Here is a 23,557-nt window from a genome sequence, read left to right as displayed (position 1 = left end):
ATCCCATGCAGCTGGATTTGAAATTCTGGGGTGCCAGGGTTTATGTTAGAAACAGTGGCCAGTATAATATTTCATGTTCTTAGAGTCAGGAAAGAATAAACTAAAGACTTAAAAGAGATTTTTTCTTTTGTCCAGTAAGTTGTCTAGGGGGTTTGCAACAGAAACCATATGTGGCCCACAATTACTGTCCGACCTTTTCTGGAAAAGGGTTGATCCCTGGTCTAAAGAGTTTGAAATATCTCAGATCAGTGAAGGCAAAATGTTACTAACAATGATTGACTTTTTCATCTGTAATCTAACTTATGGCAACCACTGTCTTCTTGTTTTTCTTTGTTGTTGTTGTTTTTTGCGGTACGCGGGCCTCTCACTGCCGTGGCCTCTCCCGCTGCGGAGCACAAGCTCCGGACGCGCAGGCTCAGCGGCCATGGCTCACGGGCCCAGCCGCTCCGCGGCATGTGGGAACCTCCCGGACCGGGGCACGAACCCATGTCCCCTGCATCGGCAGGCGGACCCTCAACCACTAAGCCACCGGAGAAGTCCCTGTCTGCTTGTTTTAACAGAGCTTTATGGGCATTATTTAGGATGCATATAATCGCATTGCAATATTTGTGTCTGGCAATGTTCACATGGGGTTATTACAATTTTGTCCAGGGAATGGAGACTTTAGAAGTAGCTCATATTTCTGTCACCTCCGTCTGAAGCCCTTACCTTCCTCACCACAGCTCACCTGATTGAAATCTCTTCCTACCCTCTCCCCTGGCGTGAAGGAGTTTGGCAGGGTGAGCTCAGGAAGGGCTGCTGAGGAATTTTCCACCTGATTCTGTGCATGCTGAGAGTAGGGAAGGATTTCCAGCAAGGGAGTGTGTGATCAAAAGCCCATTAAATGTATGGGTGCAGAAGCGTAAGTCCTGGGATGGAGGCATTTTGTGGAGGCTACAAGGTACAAACTGAACCTCCTGGAAGAAATGGGGCCCAGATTAGACCCTGAAGGGTGAGCACCTTTGTGGGAGGGCAAAGCAAAGTTCCAGAAGTATGAGGGGATGTCTCATAGAATTTCCTGCCCAGGGCTGGAGGCTTTTATAGTATAGTGTGAGATGAGGTTGGAGCATCGATGTGGCCAAGTCACTGGGAATTTTAAGGTGTATGGAATTCCAAATTTGGTACGTAGCCAGTGAGGAGTCATTGTTATTTATTTTTAAAAGGAGCCGTGTGTGTGTGTGTGTGTGTGTGTGTGTGTGTGTGTGTGTGTGTGTGTTGGGGGACAGTGAAATGACAGTCACAAAATTGTCAACTATTTGTTAAACCCTGACAGAGTGCTGGGCATTGGGCTAAGCGTATTACATGAATCATCTCATTTAATCTTCACAACGACTCTGTGGGGGAAGGCATTGTTATCCCCAGTTTGCAAATGAGGAAATTTGGGCTTAGAGAGGTTAAAATAACTTGCCCACTCTCTCGCTTTGTCATAGTTTACCCTTCCCCCTCCCCATGTCCTGAAGTCCATATATACACTACCAAACATAAAATAGATAGCTCGTGGGAAGCAGCCGCATAGCACAGGGAGATCAGCTCGGTGCTTTGTGACCACCTAGAGGAGTGGGATAGGGAGGGTGGGAGGGAGGGAGACGCAAGAGGGAAGAGATATGGGAACATATGTATATGTATAACTGATTCACTTTGTTATAAAGCAGAAACTAACACACCATTGTAAAGCAATTATACTCCAATAAAGATGTAAAAAAAAAAAAGATACATTAAAAAAATAATAATAACTTGCCCAAGTGTCTGAGGTGATTAACGAGCAGAACCATGACAGTCTGACCCAGGACCCCAAGCTCTTAACTCCTGAAACAAGCTCAGTGTAAAACATTCCAACAAAACAGAAAAAAGGAGAGTGAAAAGGAACTGAAACCCTGCCTCCCGGGAGTGACCACTTTGGGTGCCAGTCCTTTTAGACATCTTTCTATGTATATGCACAACAAGATGTATGCGTTTTGCATAACTTCTGCCAGGATTGGGTAAATCCTATGCCTGCAAATTTTACATAAATGGAAACATACTATATATGGATTTTTCCCCCAATTTAAAACGAATTTTCTAATTTTAACAAGTGGATGAATAGTGTTAAAAAACAAAATTCAGGGACTTCCCTGGTGATCCAGTGGTTAAGACTTGGCGTTTCCACTGCAGGGAGCGTGGGTTCCATCCCTGGTCGGGGAACTAAGATCCCGCGTGCCACACGGCGAGGCCAAAAAGTTGAAACAATAACCAAAATTCAACTGAGTAGATTTGAAGATCTAATGGGCTTTATTCAATGATTTATGAATCAGGCACCATCCCATATAGCAGCTAGAGGGGTCTTCCCAGGGGTTGTACAAAATGGAAGGTTTTTATAGGAAGAGAGTGGGGCAAAGGAGCTATTATCAAAAGAAAAGAAAGGATTATTTTTTAGGTCAGGACATCTTCTTTGGGGGTAGAGGGGGGAAAGAATAGCAGGGGTTTTAGCATGCACATTGCCTCTTTTCCTCTGGGGGATGGAGCAGGTCCATGAGACAGGCTGCCTCACTGGTGCTGACCAGACAATTCCAGACTGGTTGATTAAGGTTACATTTCTGGATAGACCTAGAAAATATTATATTTAGCGAGGTAACTCAGACAGAGAAAGACAAATACTACACGATATCATTTATATGTGGAATCTAAGGATAGTACAAATGAGTCTATATACAAGACAGAAATAGACTCACAGACACAGAACACAAACTTACAGTTACCAAAGGGGAGAGAGAGGGAGGGAGGTACAAATTAGGAGTATGGGGTTAACAGATACAAACTACTATACATAAAATAGAGAAGCACAAGGATTCAGCACAGGGAACTATATTCAGTATCTTGTAATAACCTATAATGGAATATAATCTGAAAAACAATAACTAAATCACTTTGCTGTACACCTGAAACTAACACAATATTATAAATCAACTATACTTCAATAAAAGAAAAGAATAAATATTAAAAAAAGGTTACATTTCTGGGGAAGGTCGTAACTGCAATAAAGTCAGGTATCAAGTGCAGGTTTGATACCATGGACTTTAGCACAAGTGGTGCCATTTGGGCCTGTGCTTTTCTCTATAACAATAGTATTTCATTTTATGACTGTACCCTCATCCACATAACCAGTCCTTTATAGATCATTGCAGGTTCTGGAGCAAGGAAATCTTAGTAAGCTTTTTTTTTTTTTTTTTTATAAACTTATTTTAAATTGCTTTCTTCTCACACCTTTGGGAAGATCATGTGCCTACATTTATTACTTTAGTTTGTTCACTCATTTCTTATTATTTTTTAAAGCAATCCTTTTTAAAAAACATATTTATTTATTCTTTTTGGCTGCCTTGGGTCTTTTGCTGCACGTGGGCTTTCTCTAGTTGTGGCGAGCGGGAGCTACTCTGCGTTGCAGTGTGTGGGCTTCTCATTGCGGTGGCTTCTCTTGTTGCGGAGCACGGGCTCTAGGCACGTGGGCTTCAGTAGTTGCAGCACGTGGGCTCAGTAGTTGTGGCGCATGGGCTTAGTTGCTCCGCGGCATGTGAGATCTTCCTGGATTTATTGGCAGGCGATCCTTAACCACTGCGCCACCAGGGAAGCCCCTTGGTAAGCTTTTTCACTGAACCTCATGCTTTCTCACTTTCCTTGCAGCATGCTCTTGACGCTGACAACGCAGGAGTAAGCCCCATAGGAAACTCTTCTAACAACAGCAGTCACTGGGACCTCGGAAGTGCCTTTTTCTTTGCTGGAACTGTCATCACCACCATAGGTATCAATGCACTTGCAAGTATCTTTTCCTCTGCAGACCCTCCTGAGTAATGACACTAAAATCAACATTTTGTCTTCATAGAATGCATGGCAGCCGGAGGTTCAAAGGAGGCTGATGGAACACTTGTCAGATTAATGTAGTACTTGTGTGGTGGCTTTCAATAAAAGGCAGAGCAGAATGAAGAATTTCATTTTTCAAAATGAAAGACTAGGGGAAACTTTCGTTTGAAAGGACCTCATGGAAAGGTTAGGGTAAAAAAATGAACCTCTGAACGATCAGTTGAACTCGGATTGCTCAGTTGAGCTCAAATTCTTTTTTAAAAAGTGTACTTTTTATTGAAGTTATACATTAAACAGCCAAACTGTGTTCCACAAAGTTTGTTATGTAAAACAGCAGTCTCTGCCCCTCTCCTCTTTTTTTCACCTTGGGGCAACCTCTTGGTTGCAAGAGGGGCAACCTCTTTCATTTCTTTTGCATGATTATTTTGATATTCATCTCCATGTCTTTAAATGTCACATTGGTATTACACTCCCGAATTTTATTTTAGAGATGATTTCTTGACTTCCCGTTGTGTTAGATGAGGAATCAGTTCTCTTTTTCCTCCCCGCCCCACTGTAGAAGGGCTCTCTTCCCGTCCCCTTTCCTTCCCAGTATAGTTTAATTAGATCAAAAGTGAATGTGAATAGTTGCATTATTTTGCTAGGTAAATGCTCCTTTTCACAACTGATCATAAGGCGAGCTATGATTACTTCCTTCCTGCACCAATTTTTGTCTTTTGTCAATTTTTGTGTGTGTCTTTTTTCTTATACCTGGGGAGTTTTGTATTTTTGCCATAGGGATTAAACGATTTGTCATAGGGGTTAACTTTATTATAATCGCATATCATAACCTTAGTGTTCTATTCTTTAAGTAGTATCTGTTAGTTCCTTATTATGGGTGATGACATCTCTTCTCTTTCTCCACCACGCAATTTTAGTTGACACCATCCTTTTAATGTTTACTTTTACATTATTAAATATGCTTAGGCTTCTATTAGAAGATTTGCCCACTTTAATAACCCTTGGCTCTCAGCTATTATATATAATGCAGTCAGGGAACTTACTCAGCATCTCAACTTCTTTCCCTCTTCCACTATCAAATATTACTCATTGTATCATTCTGTAACATCAGGGTGTATATATTTCACACTCTGCTCTTCTGTTCTGCTACCTGGGTACTCCCATTTGTTTTAGTCATAGTTCTACAGTTAAGTACTGTCAGTGTTCATCTCTAGCCCTGGTTTTCATCATGGTTTTGCTATAGTTTTTGTCACCATCACTTGCTTGTGTGAAACTCTTCTTCAGTTAGTTGCCTTAAGAATGGCTCCAGGGAGCAATATTCCCTGGGTTCTTGTGTTGTTCAAAATGGTAGCCTTATACTTGAAGGGCAGTTTTGGCTGGAAGTGAAACCCTTGACTCACATGTTCTTTTTTAAGGATCTTGTTGGATCTCCGCTTTCTCCCAGTGCTTATGTTGCTGTGGAGAAACCTGATGCCAGACAATTTTTTCCCTTTTATAAGTGACTTGATCTTTTTGCTCAGCTACTCAAAAGATTATTTCTTTATCTTTCATCTGATAACACTACCAGGTTTTGTCCCTTTTATTTCAGGAAAGTTTTCTTGATTGCTATTTTTAAACATTTTCTCTGCTGCATGATTTTGGTTCTGTTCTTTGGGGATTCCAATTATACATCTATCATCACTTCTTTGCTTGTCTTCTGTGTCTAGTGTTTTCCCTCTACTCCTTTTTATCTTTAAAATTTGGTTTTCAACTTGTTAGTATTATCTTCTTTTTGTTGTTGTTTTTTCACAGTGCCTCCTCTGCCATGTGCTTCTTCCAATTTTGTTTTCATTTTTATGATCATGAGGGGACTTTTTTCTTTCCTACTTTTTCCCTGCATTCTATTAGCTCAGCTCACATTTCATCTGCACTTGTTATCTCACCATTTCCTCCCTGATTTCTTGCATCTTTGTGGTTTCTCTGTGATGATTCTTAGAGGTGATTACTTCATAGTTGTTTACACTTTTCGTCTGGTTGGGGCAACATTTTTCTGCTGAGTGTCTCACATTCACTGGTAAGTTTTGCTGCTCCCTCACATTTAAAAAAAACGGAAGCTTTATATTTATGCTGGGCCAGTTTCTTTCTTTTTAATGTTTTATTATTTTTTCAGCTGCGTTGGGTCTTCGTTGCTGTGTGTGATCTTTCTCTAGTTATGACGAGCAGGGGCTGCTCTTTGTTGCGGTGCACGGGCTTCTCATTGCGGTGGCTTCTCTTGTTGCGGAGCACGGGCTCTAGGTGCACGGGCTTCAGTAGTTGTGGCGCACAGGCTTAGTAGCTCCGCGGCATGTGGGATCTTCCTGGACCAGAGCTCAAACCCGTGTCCCCTGCATTGGCAGGCAGATTCTTAACCACTGAGCCTCCAGGGGAGTCCCTGGGCCAGTTTCTTTTTCACATACTTGATGCCAAATGAACTGGATACTCCTGGACCAGCTCTCTGCTGAGCATTTCCATGGGCTGGGGAGAGGAGAGCAGGGAGAAGCAGGTAACCTTTCTGGTAGCACATGCCAAGACTCTCCTCTTCCCTGTTGTCAGAGAGACAGAGTGCTTCCTGCAAATATGGCCCGTCTGTATTATTCTCTGTATAGCTCTGCCTCTTCTGTTTTTCTGGATCAGATCAAGTTTAGGGGGGCTTCTGCTGCTCTCCCTCTTCACCCTACGTTCCATACTTGGTACATATAGGGATATCTTTTTTGAAGTTCAAGGTGAGACACTCACTTTCATAACTGGATTTTTGCAGGGACTTTCTGAGATTTGCCACCTACGGACCCTCTCATCATTCTCTGTACTTCTTCTCTGTATTATTTTCCCATATTGCTTCTGTGCAATCTCATCTTCTTTTGGTAATCCTTACATATATGGTGGAATCTGTAGATTGCATCCCTCTCCCAGCTCTGCTGAAAGAGTTTGAGAGTTATCTGCCCTCATTTACTAGTGAAGTAATGAAGTCACACTACAATAAAAATTCTCATACAGAAGAATGGGAGACACACAACAGTCACCGGTTCATAGCAATGTTGGACACACAGTGGGAGGATTCCTTCATTAACATTTGTTTATACTCTTTGGGAGGAAATCTCTCTCATAGCTCAAATCTCTCAAATCTCGTAGCTCTCTGAGGCCCAGCTTTGCCTTCTGGGAGGTTTTTCCCTCTCCCTTTCTTTTTGGTGTTGGAGAGTATGCCTTTTTGGGGGGATGCATCTTTGACGATTGACTTCCTACTGGCGCAAGTTTCAGAAGCTAAGCGTTGTTTAGAGGCACAGGTTTTTGTTTATGGTTGTAGGCCTCCTCTTTAGGACCTGTGTTATTTTTACATCGGTGCAATCAAGAAATTTATGTGCATTAAGAAAACTAGAGTCAGAGAGAATTGTCATTCCTTTTTAGAAAGCCTCTTAATCATGTGATATACTAGGTCACGCTTGCAAATCTGCAAATACATTAAGATCAACTATTACAAGTAGTAGAGGTGTGCATTACACTAGTGAGTCTAGGGCCTAGAAACCTTTCAGACACTCCAGACCAGATTAGGTCATATTTGTCCTCAATCCCACAGCATCCAACAAAGGAAGCACGATGATATGGCACCATTTGGTGTAATGGCAAAAAGTGCTATACACCTCAACATCCCCCGAGGGCATCACTGTAGTAGATCAGAGAAGACCAATGTCAGGTTAGATTGTGTTCAATGGTCTGGTTATTAAGATGGGGAAATGAGTCATGTGTTTTAGGGGGATTTATAGTAAAATAATTGAAACTGAGAAAGTCTAGGGCACTTCAAGAAGTACATTTTGGAAAGTGCGCTCCAGTGCCCAGTATTGGACACATGAGACATTAGTGTGTATTAAACAAAAAAGAAAATTCTAATATTCTTATTTTTATAAAATGGCTAAATCAGTGGCCTATATGATGCACTGAAAAACACTATAGCTACATTGGGATGCGCACCCATTTATTGTGTTAACTCATTAAGATCCCAAGGGCTTGGTTTATTGAACAACTGTGTTCATTGACCCACATGACATTATGTAACTGAGGAATGGTGGTTCCAATCGCCTAATGAGGAACATTTGATGTGTAACATCTTCTGCCCTTTTTAATGTGCTTACACTGGAATCTTTGAGTTTGTGCAAATGACTCAGTTTCTGCTGCTTGGCACCCATTCACTTACTCACTCTTGTCCTGATAACCATTTCCCTAATGGTCCCCTTCCCCACACTTGGCCCCCAGGCCACAGGGGAAGAATCATCTTGTCTAGACTAAGAAATCCAGTGCCTTTTGTTTACAATAACCGAGACATGGAAGCAACCTAACTGTCCATTGCCAGATAAATGGATGAGGAAGACGTGGTACATATATAAAACAGAATACTACTCAGCAATAAAAAAGGTATGAAATAATGCAGCAACATGGATGGACCTAGAGATTGTCATACTAAGTGAAGTAAGTCTGAAAGAGAAGGACAAATACCATATGATGTCACTTACATGTGGAATCTAATACATGACACATATGAACCTTTCTACAAAACAGAAACAGACTCACAGACATAGAGAACAGACTTGTGGTTGCCAAGGGGGAAGGGGGTGGGGCAGGGATGGACTGGATATTTGGGGTTAGTAGATACAAGCTATTACATATAGAATGGATAAGCAACAAGGTCCTTCTGTATAGCATAGGGAACTATATTCAATATCCTATGATAAACAATAATGGAAAAGAATATAACAAAAAGAATGTGTGAGTATATATATATATATATATATATATATATATATATATATATAACTGAATCACTTTGCTGTACAGCAGAAATTAGCACAACATTATAAATCAACTATACTTAAATTAAAAAATGTGAATCAAAATTAGATTAGAACCATAAAAATAAGAAATCCAGTGCCTTGCATGTGCGTGGCCACAGCTCTGAGTTCAGAGACAGACATGAGATCTGGATTAGGCCAATAAGCAAGTCAATTCCTGGGCTTTTGCTTGAGCTTTGGAGGAAGTGACTTCTCTTTCTTACTGGATATAAATTGGGAAAAGGATAAGCCTGGGACCCTACCATTCATTTTTGTCCCTTGAGGGTTTTTCTGCCTAGAATTCAGCTAACAGTAAAGAAGCAGAGTAACAAAAGAGGAGTGATAAGCGGGGTCCAGCTTGCATCCTTTGAGCCTGGAATGAAGCTACCCATGAAGAATTAAGAAATAAATGTTAAATATCCTGCTATTTACTGGGGTCTGTACATTTCTCTTTTTTCTTAAGCGAGTGTGCATTGGGTTTTATCTCGCCTAAGACTGAAAAATTCTAACCAATGCACACTTATGGCTCAGAGATCACAGAGGGCCAGTAAGTATCCTCTGACCTCATAGCCAGTGCCTGACCCTGCTGGCCACTGCAGCTGCCATCTCCCACCTTCTTTGGGCTACTTGCTCTTGATTTAAAGTCTTAGAACTTCCTATTGGGTAAGCCCCTAAGTTCATATGCTGGTGTCCTGGCAACCTGGGATGCTGTTGCCTCTATAGTGAGAGGCAGGACACTGTGTCATATCTGGGCAAAGGACAGAGACCTTTCCCCAAATATGAAAGAAGGTGGAGGCTGAACAGGAAACTACTGCAAAACAAGCGTAAAGCAAAAACAAACAAAAATTAAACCCAACCCAAACCACAAGTCCACTTCAGTATCATGGCTCAGTGTTAGTGTTAGAGATTGGGTCCTTTACTATTCAATGGAGAAAATGCTATTTTCTCTCTCACTTTGTCTTAATTGAAAAATAATGTGTTGTGAGTTGAACACCATTTAGCTGGCTAAATTTTGACTCCAGGGCGGAGGGTCTTTAGAGAGTCATACCATTAGAGAATTCTAAAGAAAACATAAGTACAATGTTAGTAAGAATAATGAAGTGAGGAAATAAGGTTTTTTCCCCAATTATTTAGCGGTAAATTCATTCATCACAAGTGGTAGCAAGGCTTATAAGAAAACTAAGAGCCTGCTAATTCTTCCCGTTCTTGCTGAGAAATTTTCCATCATTTAGGACACAGGCAGTAGAGCAGCTGGAGCTGAGGAACGTTTTCATTATTTGTGAAATATGCATACATTAGCATGCTTGCTTGGTTTCACATAATGTGTGACATAATTCGGTAAACATTCTCCCATATTACTAAGGTTCTTTGAAAAACATAAGCTTTGTTGGGTTCCATTGGCTCTACTATCAATGCTGTCATCACATGTTGTTGGAATCGCACGCAGTTTTTACTTATGTGGTGGTGTAACATCACGATGAAAATCTTTCTTCGTGAATGGTGATGTTCATCTCTGGCTGTTTCCTTGGAAAGATCCCCCAGGGCTTGCTGTGTCAGAGGGCCTGGACCTTTTAAAGGCCTGCCAAATTGCTCTCCAGAAAGACTCTCTTGAGTACTATGTACTATGTACTATTCAGACACAGAAAAATGTGCTCATTATTTAGAATGTGTTAGAGAGATCTTAGGAATAATAGTCTTTTCCTGAAAAGCAGTGATATTACTCAGTATCAGAGGTCCCTTTTATATGAAAATATCAAAGCTTCTTTTTTTTTTTTTTAAATGAGGTTTTCTTGTGCTCAGATATACAGGAAGATCTACAAGTGTATGGCAAAAGGGAGGACACTCAGGCTCTTCTCCAAACCAGGGGCCATGCCAGAAGACTAGACTGCTGTCTTTGTTGAGGTCACTGTGCACCCTCTTCCCTTTCTCAGTAACTAATTCTGATGTCGCACCTGCCTCAATTGTTGACTCTGCTGGTGGGTCTCCAGCAACTAGTTTTTCTAAGCTGGAGGAATGATACTCCTGAGTGCAGATTCTTTCCCACAAACCATCACTTGTGGAAGGGCAGAAAATGATTGAGTTCTCACCAACAGCTATGGAATGCAATTAGATTTCATCTTGGAGGCATTTTTTTTTTTTTTTTTTTTGTCTTGACCGCACTGCGTGGCATGTGGGATCTTATTTCCCTGATCAGGGATGGAACCCGTGCCCCCTGCAGTGGAAGTGCAGAGTCTTAACTGCTGGACTGCCAGGGAATTCTCCATTTGAGGCATTTTTGGATTAAGTCACTTGGCTCTACCCATATCCTAGAGAGCCCCTCATCAGGTCCCAGATGGTAGTCAGTAACTGTGTTCCTTGCCTGGTGGCCTCAGTTAAGAACTGTACTTGCCAAGGTACCGAGGCAGCTATTTCTACTTGACTAGCACTTGGATTGGACGTTTAGCCCATGGCTATGGAAATAGCTGTCACTGCAGCTAACACTTACTGGGTGCTTACTAGGTGCCAGGAACTGTGCTCCACATACATTATCTCACTTAGTTTCACGTTAACTGCATGAGGTAGGTACTCTTATTTGCCTTATTTTACTAATGAGAAGACTGAGACCCAGGGATGTCAAGTAGCTTGTTCAGTATCTCAAGTTCGGTAAGCCATGGAGCCTAGCTTTATTCACCAGGACCAGCTACATAAGGCCCAGTGCAAAATGAAAATTCAGTCTTCTGCTAAAAAAAAAAAGATTAAGAAGGACAAAATGGCAAGGGCAGAGCATTAAACCAAGCATGGGGCCCTTCTAAGTGTGGGGCTCCGTGTGACTGCACAGGTCACACGCCCATAAATGCACAGACAGTAGGCTTTGAGAACATGTACTCTAAACCAAATACCAGAGCTGAATAGCACATGGCTTGCCCAAGATTTGACTTTGGCATGAGTTTCGTGTGCACCACTCAGGCCTGAGTCCTCTTGAAACACCAGCTTTGTCTTTGGAAAGGGCTTGGGCTGTTTTCTAGCCAGGGGTGACCAGAGCTAAGCACTACCTTGGTCCTTCTCGTTCACAACAGAATGTTCTCTCTGGGCTGGTCATCTCCTGCCAAAAGTCACCAGAAGCCATTTGGTGGAGGAGCTCCTGGGACTTCTTCTGCTTTATGAAATCCAATTCTAATGTCCTGGGCTAGTTCTTTCTGACCATCTGCCTCTCACTTCCCAGCCTTTGCTGCCCCATGCATACCCACACCCCAAATCCAGCTGTGGGCCCCCCCAAGCCATTGAGTCAGCCAAGCCTGGGGCACAGGCATTTTGTCTTTTGTCCTGGTGCTATAGGAGAACAGTGGAGTTTCCGGAGGGAAAATAGGAACCAACCCTGTTTTCTCCTGGGGCTTAGTTTTCCTGGAGACACATAGCTTAGAAACGATTCCTTCCCACAGAAAACCTGGGGCAAGATGATAATTGTGGATCCTTGCTGAGGGCTTATTCTTTGCATCATGCTTTACATGTATTTAATCTCCACAGGTTACTCATGCTTCACATGTAACTCTTGAAGCTATAAGGTAGGTGCTGTTAATAGCTCCATCATTCAGTCACGGAAAGCGAGGCAGAAAGGTAAATTGCCCAAGATCTGAGAGTTAGTAAGTGGAAGAATCAGAACAGGAATCCCCGCAGTCTCGAGTTCTAGAGCCACTTTTATACCTTACTTCAAAGTTCTATCAAGCCTTCTGGAAGGATGGGCAGGGAAGTCTAGCAGGTCCAGTACAAATAGAGGCAAAAATCCAGGAATGTGGCCCTCTTGTTGCCTCCTGTTTAGAGCAAAGCTCGGAATTTTCTCAGAGTAACAGGGTTGAGAGTCAAACTGGAGAACCGTCTTTCCATGTAGTTCATCAGAGGCAGGGGACACAGATACACACACACACACACACACACACACACACACACACACACACACACACACACAATACAGCATTACTCAAGAACAGCAATTATTTTATGTCCGATGTGAGGTGATGGCCTGAAATATATTTAAAGACTGATTTTGTTACCAAGTCCAAGCTCGCTCTGCTTGCCGCACGACAGGCCAATAAATCAGAGATGAGGTGTTGAGGCAAGGAATAACGACTTTGACTTTGTTCAGAAAGGCAGACCGAGAAGATGGCAGACTAGTGTCTCCAATAAACCATCTTATGGCAGACTAGTGTCTCCAATAAACCATCTTATCGGGGTTTGGATGCCAGTTTCTTTTATAGAACAGAGAGGGGGAGGGGACGAGGAAGTAAAGTAAAAAGGCTGTAAGACTTGCAAATGTTCCCTGAAATGGCCAGCCTCAGTGTGGGGATGTTTTAATTTCTTCTTTCTTGCAGCCATCCACAGGTGGACAGGGTCTGGATGTTTCCCTGAACAAAGGCACTTGGGTTTAACATTCAGGCAGAGGGGCAGGGTTCCCTGAGGCAGGCCATTGTGTACAGACACTATCCTTTTAGTGAAGGAAAGCAACAGGAAGCAAAGGTTAAAGTAAAAGAAACAGATCCAACATGGAGTCAGATTGGCTCTTCCCTGTTACAATTTGAATATTACTTCACTAGTGCCCAAGAACTTTGCTCTAATTTTTAGTGTCTAGTCTGCGAAACACTGAACAAGTAAGGAGCTGACTGTAATACTACTACTAACGCTTTGCATTGGTATAGCACTTTACAGTTCACTGATTTTCCCCACATTGTCCTTGAACCCCTCTAATACTAGGATTGGGGAGGTGAAGCGAGCCTAAGGCCAACCAGGTAGAAGGGGGTGGTATCGGATTTGAGCCTCATCTTCCCGCTTTTCTCTGATGCTCCTAAGATGACACTGGAATGTCCCCTGAGCACAGTCCTTACTCAAGTGGTGGGACAGATCCTCTCTAAAAGCTGCAGGAAGGGGTGCAGCCCCTGTTAGGGCTAATAAGAGGCCTATTAAGCAGGTGCAAAGCCTCAGTTTGTCTGCCTGTGTCTGCAATGTGCTTCTTTCTGAGATATTCAGACTAAAAGAAAACCTATATTCCTTGACAGTAATCAGGCAATTATGAGACAGTCAAGCAAGAGTGATAAATGTTTCCACAAATTACCAGAATATTTCCAAGAGTCACCATAACTCTGCATAAAGTGGAGCTGTATAGGCACATTTATTCCTTTTTTAATAGGGCTATCTTAATGTAAATTGGATTATTCTAGAGGGAAATCCTTACAAAATGATTTTGTCCAAGTTCCTGAAAACACCTGAAAAAAGTTCTGAGAGCCTTTATTTTTTTTTTGCACAATTAAATCAAAAATCATGGTGAGTAAAAGAAATGCAAGATTAGGAAGGCTTGCCTGAACAGTCATTTAAGAAATAGAAGCTATAATTTAGATGATTTGTGATAAGAGGTTTGAATGATTGTGACTGGAAAATTGAAAGGGAAAATAACCAGGTGACTCATCACCTAAAGGCAGAAAGCAACAGTGAGTTCTCCAGGCCTATAAGAGGATGAATGATGGACCAATCATCAACATTATCATTACTCTGTTGCATCCCCCAAATGCCAGTAAGCCATGAGCCCAATAACTCACTTCTTGCATGGATTTAGAAATAGGCTCCACAGGAGTTGCCCTATATGGGAGAATAGTTAGGTGACTATCTAGACACTAGTTAGCATAATGTTGCAAGATTCATTGGCATGAAAGTCAGTAGCAAGTAATTTAGAGTCTCATCTCTGTATAATTTGTGCTAATGCTATAAGCCTTTTTCTTCCAGCACCACTTTCTTCAGTTCCGTCATACAGAGTAAGCCGAATACTCACTAGACATGAGTTACTTACGTAATTGCAGAACTCTTGAGAATGCAGGTGTTGGTGTTTTCAAAGCACTATTTGAAATAACATATGAATAGACCTGACTATAAAAGGATTCTTTTGTATTTAAACATCCATTCCACCAACAAACATTTATTTAGCACCTGATAATCCTTGGTGCAAGAAGTGGGTCGGATATCATCTCACACTGGTCAGGATGGCCATCATCAAAAAATCTACAAACAATAAATGCTGGAGAGGGTGTGGAGAAAAGGGAACCCTCTTGCACTGTTGGTGGGAATGTAAATTGATACAGCCACTATGGAGAACAGTATGGAGGTTCCCTAAAAAACTAAAAATGGAACTACTATATGACCCAGCAATCCCACTCCTGGGCATATACCCTGAGAGAACCATAATTCAAAAAGAGTCATGTACCACAATGTTCATTGCAGCTCTATTTACAATAGCCAGGACATGGAAGTGACCTAAGTGTCCATAGACAGATGAATGGATAAAAAAGGTGTGGCACATATATACAATGGAATATTACTCAGCCATAAAAAGGAAAGAAATTGAGTTATTTGTAGTGAGGTGGATGGACCTACAGTCTGTCATACAGAGTGAAGTAAGCCAGAAAGAGAAAAACAAATACCATATGCTAACACATATATATGGAATCTAAAAAAAAAAAATGGTCATGAAGAACCTAGGGGCACGACGGGAATAAAGACGCAGACCTACTAGAGAATGGACTTGAGGATATAGGGAGGGGGAAGGGTAAACTGGGACAAAGTGAGAGAGTGGCATGGACATATATACACTACCAAATGTAAAACAGATAGCTAGTGGGAAGCAGCCGCATAGCACAGGGAGATCAGCTCGGTGCTTGGTGACCAGCTAGAGGGGTGGGCTAGGGAGGGTGGGAGGGAGACGCAAGAGAGAGGAGATATGGGGATATATGTATATGTGTAGCTGATTCACTTTGTTATACAGCAGAAACTAACACACCATTGTAAAGCAATTATACTCCAATAAAGATGTTAAAAAAAAAAAAAAGGAAGTTGGTGGGAGGAGAGGCAGGGCTCAGTTGATACGGAGTTCCCAGGAAAGAGAAAAAGAGATCCGGGCAGAGCTAACCATCACTGTCAGTGTGAGTAAGAGCACAAAGTCTTCCCTCCTCCACTCTTTACTGTTTTCCCAGGGTAGGGCTGTACTATCCATGGGTCCTTTCTGAATTTGTACTAGGTGCTAAATAATTTTGTACCACATCCTCCTTAATGTGGAGCACCCATCACCCTAAGAAGGCAAATGCTGGAGACACCCACAGCCTGTCAGGTGGAGGGGATGTGGCCATGGGATGAGGCTGTAAGGGAGAAGCTGTTTTTAAATCTAAAAAAGGCAATGCTGAACCCTTCTCAGGTGTTCAGCATCCCTAAACCGGACACATCCTAGATATGTGATGTTTCTGAAATGGGTTGTACCCATTTCAGATGGGAATGTACCCATTCCCATCAGAAATGCAATTCTGGGTGATCATAGATTTCCTAAAATGTCATCTAATGAAACACAATAAGATCCTGGAAACCTGGATCCTGTTGAAAGTATTTACAGGGAGAGAAGGAAGAGAAGCAATGGAACAATGTTCTGAATTTTATAGGGCCTTGGAAATGAAGTTCTGCTCCTAAAACTCATGAAGTGGAGGGGGGCAGAATGGAGAAACCCTTTAAGAAGTCCGGATTCTTTCGTTCAGTGCTGTAATTTCTCTGGTGCCTCACCATTCTCCCTCTCTCTTTTTAATATTTCTCACCAGGGTATGGGAATATTGCTCCAAGCACTGAAGGAGGCAAAATCTTTTGCATTTTATATGCCATCTTTGGAATTCCACTTTTTGGTTTCTTATTGGCTGGAATTGGAGACCAACTTGGAACCATTTTTGGGAAGAGCATTGCAAGAGTGGAGAAGGTCTTTCGAGTGAGTACTGCCATCTATTTAAACCCTAACCTCTGTGATCCAGTTGGCTTTAGCCTGACAGGATCCAGAAGGAATTACCAGGGTGTTCTTGTATCATTATCACTTTTAATGGAATAGTTCAATGTTATGGTCGTATTTTTAATTTTGGCCCGTGGTAGGCACAGGTACTGTGCCTAAGCTCTTGTCTCTTGTCGGTCTTCCTGGAATCACAACACAAGAGGGTTAAGTATAGATTTGCCAATACAGATTTTCTGAAGAGGTGAGGCTTAAGCAATTTCTTATGGAAGGTGGAAGATGGGTTCCTTAGTGTGTTGGCAATAAAGTAGAGAACTATAAATCCATCCATTTTGTTATTGGAGCTCCTTCACTTTATTTCCAAGCACAGCATCTTCAGACTGATCCTGGCTTCTAAGACCTCTTCCAGAAGCCTGCATTTTCTAGACATTGCTTTGTGCTATGTATCTGTCTCCTCATGGGCCCACCCCCCCACTCCTCCCACTGCTGAGTGCTCCATCAGCAGTAGTACACTAACATACTAATTCATACTAAGGTGTTGATGACTGCTATTACCTTAATTAGGTTTTTCCTCTTGAGAATACTGACCTTTAAACAAGGGACAAAAATCTCAACTCAAGGAATTTATTTTCTACAGATGGCCTTCCTGGCATCAGTGACAGGCATGTGGAGTAGAGGTGATTGGACTGGGGTTTCCAAAGCCCTTTAGCTCACACCTGTTCACATAGTTTAACAGAACACTAGTTTTACTTAGGTGTTAGGTCATTTCTGCTCTCTTTCTCAGTTTTGACATAATTCTCAAGTCTTTCAAACCTTCAGGGAATTATTTCTTATGATGACTTCATATTTGAAAATGATAATTTGAGATCTTTTTCAGCATCTGGCAATGATGGACAAAGGTAGATCAGTGGTAAGTTCTAAGGCTGTGCTTGTTTTCCCCTCTGAGACAAGAAATCATGACATAAACTTCTCTTTAGAAGAATGCAAGGTAGCTCTCCCCTCGAGAGCTACCAGTTTCAGAAATTCTGGTAGAGTTGAGTGGAGGAATAAGGCACTAGAGCTGGCTTAGAGCCACCTTCTATAAGCTCAGTGACCTTGGGTGAGCTGCCTCAGTTTACTCATTGGCAAAATGGGATGGAATTTGAATTTAAGGTCTGGGTGATGATTAAATGAAATAATGTATGGAAAAGAGCTTGGTACAGGGCCAGACACAGAGTTCAGTGCTGCTGTGTGTCTGTCTCCTGAAAGAAGCACTTGCTGGCAGGCTAGCCACCCATTCAAATTTCATGAGTTGCTCGGTGACATGGGGGTTTTCCTGGAATGTTCTACAGTCTTTGCCCCAAAATGCTGGCTGGCCTCATTAGAACATGCACCTGGGCCCCGTGGTCACCATGGAAACCATCAGCGCTCAGCTTCTGTGCTTCTCAGATGCTCGTCTCCCTAAACCAGATGTGGCAACCTTGTCTCCAAGAGCAGTTTTGAACTTCTCAGAGGTACCCTTTTAGCCATGGCCTCTTGGCTTCTGATTTAGAGAAAAATGAATCTGGTGGATTAAACACTCAGAAGAACAGGAGTCAAATGGAGAAATGACTGATCTGGAATTTCTATTTTTATATAGCTTCTCTAGATCTGAGTTTATTTGTAGAAAGAAAGGATTGGACCACAGGCTTTTGAAATCCCCCTTTAGCAAAAATAAAATTTGGTTACTGTATTCTAAACGAGGGAAGAGGTTGCAGTCATTTAATGACATCTGCTACCGAAACTGGGGACTTAGTTCCCATACGAATTTTGGACTGCAAGTACAGAGAACTGTTCTTCCCCTTAAAGGTGCCTCTCAAATGGATCATTCACAGGACTCTGGGACAGAACCTTCAAAATCTCGTTTCATTTCTTTTTTAAGATTTATTATTTATTTAATTTATTTTTGGCTGCGTCAGGTCTTAGTTGAGGCACGTGGGATCTTCGTTGAGGCACGCGGAATCTTTTGTTGCAGTGTGCGGGCTCTTCCTTGTGGCGTGCGGGCTTCTCTCTAGTTGTGCTGTGGGTTCCAAGAGCACGTGCGCTCTGTAGTTTGCAGCACGAGGGCTCTCTAGTTGTGGCGCATGGCCTTAGTTGCCCCGTGACATGTGGGATCTTAGTTCCCCGACCAGGGATCGAACGGGTGTCCCCTGCATTGCAAGGCGTATTCTTTACCACTGGACCACCAGGGAAGCCCCTCATGTTTCATTTTTATGCTGATGGCCCACTCAGGTCCTTGCAGTGCCATCAAAGACTGGGAGTCTTCTAGGAAGGAGTGGCAGTATATTACCGAGTTGGCAGCACACGATGTATGCGTTTGCAGAACATTTGGAGAGGGCTGTGGAAGGGGTGTCTGAGTTCCAGGAGGAACATGGGTGCACTTCCTGAAACTACAAACACTGATTCTGCAGCAGTTTGCTTGCTGCATGCAGTTTTGTTGGAATATCTCAAAGCTTTTTGCTTTTCATTTAAACTACATCTAAAAGGCCCGTTACTCTTAGGTGATTATTTGAGAACTGAAAATTGTACAAACCAGCAAAGCTTGGGGTTGTGAAGTTTTAGTTCCCATGAGGAAGGTTTATTTATTTATTTACCTGCTCACTGATTAAGCCTTTCCATTCATCTGGTGTGTTTTTTCTCAGCTCTAGGAAGGAGAGGATTTTTAGTGGAGTAAAGATAGAATATAAAATCTAGGTGCCTATATTCTGAGGTGATATGATTTGGTTTCTTCTATACCATTCCAGGTCTGAGCCTCATTTTAAAGAATTGTGGAGACTTATTGTATTATATAGAAATGCCCAAAGCATTCCTGAATACCCGACTATTGGGGTTTTTATGGGGTGAATAAATGAAAACTCTTTTTTCCCCTCTGGAGTTCAGAACTAAATGAGAAATTTAGTCAGATGGAGATTAAAAGGTCAGCTTTATTGCTGATAAGCTTATCAGAGAATGTAGCTTTAGCTTTGATGCCAAAAGGACTTACTAACCGTTTTCACCCTGAATTAGAGGAATTTCCCTGCAGTATTAGTTTTCTATTGCTGTGTAGCAAATTAGTACAAATGTAGATGCTTAAAGCAACACTCGTTTGTTATGTCATAGTTGTGTAGGTGAGACGTCTGGGCAGGCTTGGCTGGGCTGTGGTTCTGGGGAAGAATCTGCTTCCACACTCATTCAGGTCTTGGCAAAGAACAGTTCCCTGTGGTTGTAGGACTGAGAGTCCTGTTTCCTTGCTGGTTGTCAGGTGGGGGCCATTCTTACCTTTGAGGTTGCCTGCATTCCTTGGCCTCCATCTTCAAAACCAGCATGGAACCCTTCTTCTATCTCTATGACTTCCCCTCTGCGCTCTCCTGTCAGCTGGAGAAAGCACTATGCTTTTAAGGGCTCATGTGATTAGATCAGACCCACGTGGACAATCTCCCTATCTTTACGTGAACTGTGCCCTATAACATACCAGAGTCATGGGAGTAATCGCTCATCATATCACAGGTTCTGGGGATTAGGGTGGGGCATCTTCTCTGGTCATTTTAGAAAATCTGCCTCCCACTCCATCTTGGTCGTTGGTAGCACAGGCCTCCTCAGTGAGGGCAGGGTCTGCTCCACTGACCTTACTACATCACAGAGAGCAAAACAGTGCAGCTCTCTGCAGCAGATGGTTTCAAACAAGAGAGGAAAGAGGCTGAGCCGAGGGAGCTCAGTCCCTTCTGCTGAGTCCACTGGGTGAGCCACTGTCTGGCTGAGCAGCGGGGTTAGAGATATGGAGTGTTACTCTAGCTGGAGTCCTTCTACGTGGAACATGAAAATGGACATTGCCCCCAACGTCGATTTACAGTGGATTAAGAATTTGACACTTACTTATCTCGCATAGCAAGAAGGCTAGAGGAAGATTGTTTCAGGTTTTGTGCATCAGTTTCCCAATGACAAGTTAAGGATTCTGGTGCCAATTCCAATGTGTGGATTTTTCTGCACACTACCAAGTAATTCTCTGGCACCAGCTGGGTGTCCTACAGTTCAACTCAATTCTGACACTATCTGCCTGGAATTAGCATCAGATCCCACAGGTTAAGGGCTCAGTCCTACAAGCCTGCCCTCCACTTTAGATGCCAATTGCAAGTTCAGCTTGTTACCCGTGCTTCTGATGAATGGCTAAAAATCAGAGGTTCCCACAGCATCTTCCTTCCTTGGGTTCAATTAATTTGTTAGAGTGGCTTACAGAACTCAGGAAACCAGCTTATTCACTAGATTACTGGTTTATCACAAAGGATATTTAAAGATATGAATCAAAAGTGAGATAAAGAGATACGCAGGGAGAGGTCCAAAAACCATGGAGCTCTGTCCCCAGGGCATTTGGGGCCTGGCGTGGTGGCATGTGGAGTGTTATGGTTCACCAACCTGGAAGCTCTCTGAATTTCCTCCTTTTTGAGTTTTTATGGAGGTTTCATCACATAGGCGTGATTGATTCAATCGTTGGCCATTGGTGATCAAGTCAACTTCCAGCCCCTCTCCTCTCCTGGGAAATTGGGGGTTGGAGGTGGGGTGGGGTGGGACTGAAAGTTCCAGCCCGCTATTCCTGGTTGGCTTCCCTGGTAACCAACCCCCATCTTTAGGTGATCCCAAAGCTACCTCATTAACCTAACAAAAGAACCTTTATGGCTCTCATCACAGGAAATTCCAAGGGTTTTAGGAGCCCTGTGCCAGGAAAGACCAAGACCAAATACATATTTCTTGTTCTCAATCACAATATCACACGCATACACCCAGGTTTGTTCTCTTTCTGCTCTGCTGTCCTTGGCACGTTAGCTTTGCGTCCTCAGGCTTGTGACCACCTTGTTTGCAAGATGGCTGCCTCAGGACCAAATAGCATGTTTTCACTCAACCACATTTAAAAGAATTATTTATTTATATTGAGGTATAGTTGATATACAATACTGTAGGTTACAGTATAGTGTACAATACAGTGATTCACAATTTTTAAAGGTTATACTCCATTTATAGTTAAAATAAAATATTGGCTATATTCCCTGTATTGTACAATATATCCTTGTAGCTTATTTATTTTATACATGGTAGTTTGTACCTCTTAATGCCCCACCCCCTCCCCCCTCCCTCTTCCCACTGGTAACCACTAATTTATTCCCTATATCTGTGAGTCTGCTTCTTTTTTGTTATATTCACTAGTTTGTTGTAGTTTTTAGATTCCACATATAAGTGATATCCTATAGTATTTGACTTTCTCTGATTACTCAACCACATTTAAGGTAAGACAAAAAGGGCTCCTTTTATGGGAGAAAAATCTTGCCCCAAATTTTCCCCACAGACTTCCTCTTCTGTCTCATTGACCGGAAGTGGGTCGCATGACCATTCCTACCTGCAAGGGAGCTTAGGAAAGTGAGTCATTGACAAAGGAGAATGGGGTGGATTGATTTAGACCATTGGTTCTCAGCGTGTGGTCCCTGGACCAGCAGCATTAGTAGCATCCTCTGGGAACTTGTTAGACATGGAAATTCTTAGAGAGGTTGGGGCCCAGCAATCTGTGTCTGCCAAGCTTTCCAGGTGATTCTGATGCCTGCTAAAGTTTCAGAACCCCAAGGCACAGAGGAGTCATGTTTCATCTCCGGCTGTGATGAACAAAGTTAGAATTCTGGGAGCAAAGGAGAAGTTGGGGTAAGCAAATGACAGCATCTGCCACAGGTGTCAGTCAACTGCTAGCCACGCGGACCACTCACAGCGATGCCGCCCTCTCTCCCCCTTACGTATCGATAAATTCAGTGGCCTTTGGGATCCTTGACTGAGGAGAGGCTAACTTATACGATACCTAACAAACCAACAGCTTACTCACCCCCCTCCCCCCGGTCTGCTGCTGCCTGGGCAATTCTCCAGACTTTAGGGTTTTTTAGGGGAAGAGAGCCAGGCATGGCATGGCCCTTCAGAGCTTTGGCCTCCAGTCACAACCTACTGGCCTGAACAAGTCACACTGCTCTATCCAACTGCAAAGAGGGCCTGGAATGCATTGTTTGATCTCCAGGAAGTGGGGGGGGGGGATGGGAAAATAGGTGAGTACTAGTAATGTCATGTGCAGATTCCCTGGGACTACCTGTTGGCTCCGCTCTAAGGTGACAAGCATCCCTGGAATTTAGATACAGGTGGCCCATGGATCACTCTTTGGGGAACACATCTCCAGTGAAACTCATATAGCATCCAACAAAAATGGAGCCCCTGATTTGTTGTGACTTGCCTAAAACCACACAGTGAGTTGAGTGAGTGAGCCTGCACTTGGGATAATTTATCATTATTTATATAACATAAAGTAAAAATAATTCTTCCTAGGTTTCCAGCAGGAAATCTGGGCAGTTAGCACGGAAGGATAATTACTTGGGACTGAGCAGGGATTACTTGGGTTCCAAAGCAGATTTTTTTCTTTTTAATTAATTTATTTTATTTATTTATTTTTGGCTCTGTTGGGCCTTTGTTGCTATGCGTGGGCTTTCTCTAGCTGTGGCGAGCGGGGCTACTCTTCGTTGTGGTGTGCAGGCTTCTCACTGCAGTGGCTTCTCTTGTTGCAGAGCACGGGCTCTAGGCGCACGGGCTTCAGTAGTTGTGGCATATGGGTTCAGTAGTTGTGGCACATGGGTTCAGTAGTTGTGGCTTGCAGGCTCTAGAACGCAGGCTCAGTAGTTGTGACACATGGGCTTAGTTGCTCCGCGGCATGTGGGATCTTCCCGGACCAGGGCTTGAACACATATCCCTGCGTTGGCAGGTGGATTCTTAACCACTGTGCCATCAGGGAAGCCCCCAAAGCGGATTTTGGAAGTGGGCAGCCTCTTCTTCCCCTGCTGTGGGCTGGCTCTTTTGCTGGGCTGGGCCGACTGTCACTTGATAGGATACTGTAGGAAAACCTGGTCAGATTTTGGGCTGGATCCCATTTTCTTGCTCTGAGCTGGACTTTGGCCTCTGGTAGGAAGCAGCTGCCTTTTTTTATCTGGCTGATCAGCAGGCTTTCTGATATTATCTCTAAAACCAAGGGACACTTTTTTTGTTCTTTGGCCTCCCTCCCAAGGATAGA

The 23,557-nt window shown here is 42.8% G+C and overlaps 1 protein-coding gene across 1 annotated transcript in view; it reads left to right on the top strand.

The window, feature by feature from the left end:
- KCNK10 (potassium two pore domain channel subfamily K member 10) overlaps positions 1 to 23,557 on the top strand; it is a 140,925-nt gene that overhangs the window by 86,050 nt on the left and 31,318 nt on the right. The window contains exons 3-4 of the mRNA XM_007462728.1: positions 3,694 to 3,811; positions 16,304 to 16,464. Of these exons, the coding sequence (XP_007462790.1) occupies positions 3,694 to 3,811; positions 16,304 to 16,464 (279 nt within the window). The remainder of the gene's footprint in view (positions 1 to 3,693; positions 3,812 to 16,303; positions 16,465 to 23,557) is intronic.

Source organism: Lipotes vexillifer, unplaced genomic scaffold, assembly GCF_000442215.2.
Source record: "Lipotes vexillifer unplaced genomic scaffold, Lipotes_vexillifer_v1.1 scaffold883, whole genome shotgun sequence".
In the NCBI taxonomy this organism is placed as follows: domain Eukaryota; kingdom Metazoa; phylum Chordata; class Mammalia; order Artiodactyla; family Lipotidae; genus Lipotes; species Lipotes vexillifer.
The sequence above is the reverse complement of the archived record's forward strand: the minus strand, read 5'-3'. Positions and strand labels throughout refer to the sequence as shown.